General features: G+C 40.8%; 1 protein-coding gene across 1 annotated transcript in view; it reads right to left on the bottom strand.

Moving 5' to 3' along the window:
- Positions 1 to 340: 340 nt before the first annotated feature.
- Positions 341 to 7,202, bottom strand: part of LOC117523448 (acylphosphatase-2-like) — a 32,142-nt gene continuing 25,280 nt past the window's right edge. The window contains exon 4 of the mRNA XM_034184987.1: positions 341 to 462. Within this exon, the coding sequence (XP_034040878.1) occupies positions 348 to 462 (115 nt within the window). The 3' untranslated portion in view covers positions 341 to 347. The remainder of the gene's footprint in view (positions 463 to 7,202) is intronic.

The following is a 7,202-nucleotide window of genomic DNA, read 5'->3' as shown; positions in this document are numbered from 1 at the left end:
GTCGTTTTTACGTTGTGTTCCTCAGAGGAATTAGTTTTTTTTAAATTATCAATCAGGGGTTTTTTTATCTGACCACATAAACACATGATGTTAGGATTTAATTTAATTAAAAATCTAATCATCTCAGATATTTAAAGAGTGGCAGCAAACATGCCTCAGGCTGCAGTACTGACTCAGATCATAAGGACACAACACACAATAAAAAAGAGAGAAGAAGAAGAAAGAGGAGAAGAAGAAGAAGAAACTGAAGACAACAGCGATGGTGGAGATAGAATGGACGTCCTTTAATCGGGTCTTGAACCCAGTTCCAGCTCTCAGACCCGGTCAGGGTGCGTTTGAGTCTTTGATCAGAAGCGAGTCTTGAAGCCTGTCAGTTCCAGCTTGTCGATGGCTCTCTGGTTTGTGAAGGATGCTCTGGTGATCCGACTGCTCGGACTTCCTTCTTGCCTCAGCCACACCTTCCTGAAAGTACACAAGGAACCCACAGTACTGAGAAATGGTGCGAGTCTGATATTAGCGAAATTAAGACATGACACAGAAATGACTTTGGCCACAAAACTCATGGAGCAGCTACATGAGGCTTCATATTTATTTATGGATCAGATTATAATAATGATCACATCATATGTATGTGCCCGGTGGTTCTCCTAAAGATTTGCTTTGGTGTGGACAGTAAAAGTTATGAGCAGCTTATTTTCTAAGTAAACTGAGAAAGGGGACCGAACACATGAAGCTAACAACAGCTGCAAAAAAAAAAAAAAAAAAAAAAGGATTCACACACTTAGCATACATTAAATAAGACAAGATTTTCATCCAGCGTGAATATCAGAGCAGAGACATCTTAGAAGATCCACAGGGACGTGTCCAGGTGTTTGAAATATACTCAACAAAAATATAAACGCAACACTTTTGGTTTTGCTCCCATTTTGTATGAGATGAACTCAAAGATCTAAAACTTTTTCCACATACACAATATCACCATTTCCCTCAAATATTGTTCACAAACCAGTCTAAATCTGTGATAGTGAGCACTTCTCCTTTGCTGAGATAATCCATCCCACCTCACAGGTGTGCCATACCAAGATGCTGATTAGACACCATGATTGGTGCACAGGTGTGCCTTAGACTGTCCACAATAAAAGGCCACTCTGAAAGGTGCAGTTTTGTTTTATTGGGGGGGATACCAGTCAGTATCTGGTGTGACCACCATTTGCCTCATGCAGTGCAACACATCTCCTTCGCATAGAGTTGATCAGGTTGTCAATTGTGGCCTGTGGAATGTTGGTCCACTCCTCTTCAATGGCTGTGCGAAGTTGCGATGACGAACTGGAGTCAGGTCGAGACCCCGATGAGGACGACGAGCATGCAGATGAGCTTCCCTGAGACGGTTTATGACAGTTTGTGCAGAAATTCTTTGGTTATGCAAACTGATTGTTCCAGCAGCTGTCCAAGTGGCTGGTCTCAGACGATCTTGGAGGTGAACATGCTGGATGTGGAGGTCCTGGGCTGGTGTGGTTACACGTGGTCTGCAGTTGTGAGGCTGGTTGGATGTACTGCCAAATTCTCTGAAACGCCTTTGGAGACGGCTTATGGTAGAGAAATGAACATTCAATACACGAGCAACAGTTCTGGTTGACATTCCTGCTGTCAGCATGCCAATTGCACGCTCCCTCAAATCTTGTGACATCTGTGGCATTGTGCTGTGTGATAAAACTGCACCTTTCAGAGTGGCCTTTTATTGTGGGCAGTCTAAGGCACACCTGTGCACTAATCATGGTGTCTAATCAGCATCTTGATATGGCACACCTGTGAGGTGGGATGGATTATCTCAGCAAAGGAGAAGTGCTCACTATCACAGATTTAGACTGGTTTGTGAACAATATTTGAGGGAAATGGTGATATTGTGTATGTGGAAAAAGTTTTAGATCTTTGAGTTCATCTCATACAAAATGGGAGCAAAACCAAAAGAGTTGGATTTATATTTTTGTTGAGTGTATAATACTTCAACCAAACAAACACAGCCTCCACAACAACAGTCAGACTATGAGAGGAGGAGTCACTCAAAGAGACCACACCCACAATTATAGAGACTTTTATGGCTTAAGGCATCTTAAACTAAGATGTTGTCATGGAGGAGGAAACTCTCTATAGAGAGCAAAACCATTTATGTACCTCGCTATAAGCATGTTTACTTATTTTCTAAAGTTGGACATTTTAACATGGACTACTATGGAAATGTGGTCTGTTTTGGAGCCAGCCTCAAGTCACCAATCAAGGTACTGCAATATTTTTGATTTCCGGGAAGGCTTCAAATGATGGCATCAACGTTTATTGCTTGGGTTTTTGGATTTGGATTTTTATACAGTAGTGTTCAGAATACGAGGTCTATTAGAAAAGTATCCGACCTTATTATTTTTTTCAAAAACCATATGGATTTGAATCACGTGTGATTACATCAGACATGCTTGAACCCTCGTGGGCATGCGAGAGTTTTTTTTCACGCCTGTCGGTTACGTCATTCGCCTGTGGGCAGTCTTTGAGTGAGGAGTCGCCCACCCTCTCGTCGTTTTTTTCATTGTTTAGGAATGGCTCAGAGACTGCTGCTTTGTTTGATCAAAATCTTTTCAAAACTGTAAGGCACAACTGAGTGGACACCATTGATAAATTCAGCTGGTTTTCGGTAAAAATTTTAACGGCTGATGAGAGATTTTGGTCTGGTAGTGTCACCGTAAGGATGGCGCACAGTGCCTGACGGCGATCTGCGCTTCGAGGCGGCAGCGTCTCGCCGTTTCAAGCTGAAAACTTCCACATTTCAGGCTCTGTTGATCCAGTAAGTCATCAGAGAACTTTCAGAAGAAGTCGGCATGAGGAGTTTATTTGGACATTCCATTGTTAACGGACATTTTGTAATGAAAGAACGTGCGGGCAGAGTCGCATGTCGGGCCGGACCCGACCGCGGAGGGTCGCGACAGGAAAAACACCTCCGTGTTGGAAACCTTAACGGGCAAGTTGGAACATGCCCAAGCTGTTAAACAATTTCTCAGTTACTCACTTGTTGAAAGCCATCAAAAGCTGCCTGAATTTTACAAATGGTTTTCAACACGGAGGTGTTTTTCCTGTCACGGCGCACACAGAATTTGCGCGCACGTCTTTCATTACAAAATGTCCTTAAACAGTGGAATGTCCGCATAAAGTCCTTATGCCGGCCTCTTCTGAATCTTCTCTGTTCTCTCACAACGTCCTGGGTGAATTAAGCTTTAAATTAGGATGTTTTCAGGTCGAAACAGGCCGACGATGGCGCCTGGAAGCGCTGCGCGACGTCCCGCTCTGTGGGAAGTCCTTACAGTGACAGAAACACCCCATAATCTCTCATCAGCCGTTAAACTTTTCACCGAAAACCATCTTAATTTCTTGAATAGTGTCCACTCAGATATTCCTCACAGGTCCAGAAAAATTTTTGATAAAGCAACACGCGCCGTCTCGAGCAGCGTGTGAAACAAAGGAATTCAGCCGAGAGGGCGGGACCACATCTCACTCAAGGCCTGCCCACAGGGAAATGACGTCATCGACACGCGTGAAAAAACTCATGCATGCGCACGAGGGTTCAAGCATGATTGGTGTAATCGCACGTCATTCAAATCCATATAGTTAAAAAAATAATAAAAGTGTCGGTTTATTATCTAATAGACCTCGTAATAGTAGTGCTATGTGACTAAAAAGATTAATCCAGGTTTTGAGTATATTTCTTATTGTTACATGGGAAACAAGGTACCAGTAGATTCAGTAGATTCTCACAAATCCAACAAGACCAAGCATTCATGATATGCACACTCTTAAGGCTATGAAATTGGGCTATTAGTAAAAAAAAAGTAGAAAAGGGGGTGTTCACAATAATAGTAGTGTGACATTCAGACAAACTGGTGTGAATCAGGTGTCCCCTATTTAAGGATGAAGCCAGCACCTGTTGAACATGCTTTTCTCTTTGAAAGCCTGAGGAAAATGAGACGTTCAAGACATTGTTCAGAAGAACAGCGTAGTTTGATTAAAAAGTTGATTGGAGAGGGGAAAACGTATACGCAGGTGCAAAAAATTATAGGCTGTTCATCTACAATGATCTCCAATGCTTTAAAATGGACAAAAAAAACCAGAGACGTGTGGAAGAAAATGGAAAACCACCATCAAAATGGATAGAAGAATAACCAGAATGGCAAAGTCTCACCCAGTGATCAGCTCCAGGATGATCAAAGACAGTCTGGAGTTACCTGTAAGTGCTGTGACAGTTAGAAGATGCCTGTGTGAAGCTAATTTATTTGCAAGAATCCCCCACAAAGTCCCTCTGTTAAATAAAAGACATGTGCAGAAGAGATTACAATTTGCCAAAGAACACATCAACTGGCCTAAAGAGAAATGGAGGAATATTTTGTGGACTGATGAGAGTAAAATTGTTCTTTTTGGGTCCAAGGGCCGCAGACGGTTTGTGAAACAACCCCCAAACTCTGAATTCAAGCCACAGTTCACAGTGAAGACAGTGAAGCATGGTGGTGCAAGCATCATGATATGGGCATGTTTCTCCTACTATGGTGTTGGGCCTATATATCACATACCAGGTATCATGGATCAGTTTGGATATGTCAAAATACTTGAAGAGGTCATGTTGCCTTATGCTGAAGAGGACATGCCCTTGAAATGGGTGTTTCAACAAGACAATGACCCCAAGCACACTAGTAAACCAACAAAATCTTGGTTCCAAACCAACAGAATTAATGCCTCGCAGATGTGAAGAAATCATGAAAAACTGTGGTTATTCAACTAAATACTAGTTTAGTGATTCACAGGATTGCTAAAAAAGCAGTTTGAACATAATAGTTTTGAGTTTGTAGCGTCAACAGCAGATGCTACTATTATTGTGAACACCCCCTTTTCTACTTTTTTTTTACTAATAGCCCAATTTCATAGCCTTAAGAGTGTGCATATCATGAATGCTTGGTCTTGTTGGATTTGTGAGAATCTACTGAATCTACTGGTACCTTGTTTCCCATGTAACAATAAGAAATATACTCAAAACCTGGATTAATCTTTTTAGTCACATAGCACTACTATTATTCTGAACACTACTGTAGTATCTGTCCATCCAGCAGAGGCTCAAAGTGTTTTACTTCCACAGTCACAGTCGGCACCGCTGAGGGGACTGAGGTATTCTAATAATGACTCCACTGTTTCATCTAGTTTTTAACTAGACTTTACTGACTAATTTGTTAATTGTAACGCTGCCATGCAGCTTCATTAAGTTTAAAGCGACAGGAACAGAATCACTTTGTCCCTCAGAGATGAGAAAACGATTGTTTTTAAAGTATTTTTGTTGTTTATTTCTTTTTTAAAAGGATGGCCAGTGAGCGACTTTATCTCACTGAAATGTTGAATAATATGACCCGTACCAGCAGTACCAGTACATGCTGGTACTGCTTTCACCTGCACTCAGTCCTTAAAAACAGAACCTCTGGCCTACTACAGACCCTCTGACAGGATACAAGCACAATCCTAAAACCTGGCCTGAACACTGAAGGTTCAGACCCTCAAACATTCCTCTGTCAAAAGGTGAGGCCCAGACAAACTGAAACATGGATCTCAAAAACACCAAGCAGTCATATGATCCAGATCAGATCCAGATCAAATCCAGATCAGGTGAGACTCACAAACTACATGGAACTCTTCCTTCTTACACGCTCTTCTTCCCTCCAGTCCTTTTGGGTTTCCTTTATTTTTCTGTTTTCTTTCCACACCTCAGATTGGATTCACTCCAGCAAAATTCAGCATCAGAATTTTCCCGCCTTTATCCCTTCATTTTTGATTTGCCACCTTTATTCCTTCATTTTCGCCTTCCCGTCTTTATCCCTACATTTCTGCCTTTTTTTTATTCCTACACTGACACCTTCCCATCTTTATTCCTTCATTTCTACCTTTTTGTCTTTATTCCTACATTTTCGCCTTCCCATCTTTATTCCTACATTTCTACCTTTTTGTCTTTATTCCTACATTTCTGCCTTTTTGTTTTTATTACTAATTTCTGCCTTTCCGTCTTTATTCCTACATTTCTACCTTTTTGTCTTTATTCCTACATTTTCGCCTTCCCATCTTTATTCCTACATTTCTACCTTTTTGTCTTTATTCCTACATTTCCGCCTTTCCATCTTTATTCCTACATTTTCGCCTTCCCATCTTTATTCCTACATTTCTACCTTTTGTCTTTATTCCTACATTTCTGCCTTTTTGTTTTTATTCCTAATTTCTGCCTTTCCGTCTTTATTCCTTCATTTTTGATTTGCCACCTTTATTCCTACATTTCTGCCTTTTTGTTTTTATTCCTATATTTCTGTCTTCCCGCCTTTATTCTGACATTTCCGCCTTCCCGCCTTTATTCCCACATTTCCGCCTTCCTGCTTTATTCCCACAGTTCTGCTTTCCCGCCTTTATTCCTACATTTCCACCTTTCTGTCTTTATTCCTACATTTCCACCTTCCCCCCTGTATTACTACATTTCTGCCTTCCTGTCTTTATTCCTACATTTCTGCCTTTTTGTCTTTATTCCTACATTTCCGCCTTCCCGTCTTTATTCCTGCATTTCTGCCCTTCTGCCTTTATTCCCACGTCTGCCTTCCCGCCTTTATTCCTACATTTCTACATTTTGTCTTTATTCCTACATTTCTGCCTTTCCGTCTTTATTCCTACATTTTCGCCTTCCCATCTTTATTCCTACATTTCTACCTTTTTGTCTTTATTCCTACATTTCTGCCTTTTTGTTTTTATTCCTAATTTCTGCCTTTCCGTCTTTATTCCTACATTTCCGCCTTTCCGTCTTTATTCCTACATTGACGCCTTTCCGTCTTTATTCCTACATTTCTACCTTTTTGTCTTTATTCCTACATTTTCGCCTTCCCATCTTTATTCCTACATTTCTACCTTTTTGTCTTTATTCCTACATTTCCGCCTTTCCGTCTTTATTCCTACATTGACGCCTTTCCGTCTTTATTCCTACATTTCTACCTTTTTGTCTTTATTCCTACATTTTCGCCTTCCCATCTTTATTCCTACATTTCTGCCTTTTTGTCTTTATTCATACATTTCTGCCTTTCCGTCTTTATTCCTTCATTTTTTATTTGCCACCTTTATTGCTACATTTCTGCCTTTTTGTTTTTATTCCTATA

Source organism: Thalassophryne amazonica, chromosome 13 (genome assembly GCF_902500255.1).
Source record: "Thalassophryne amazonica chromosome 13, fThaAma1.1, whole genome shotgun sequence".
Classification (NCBI taxonomy): Eukaryota; Metazoa; Chordata; class Actinopteri; order Batrachoidiformes; family Batrachoididae; genus Thalassophryne; species Thalassophryne amazonica.
The sequence above is the reverse complement of the archived record's forward strand: the minus strand, read 5'-3'. Positions and strand labels throughout refer to the sequence as shown.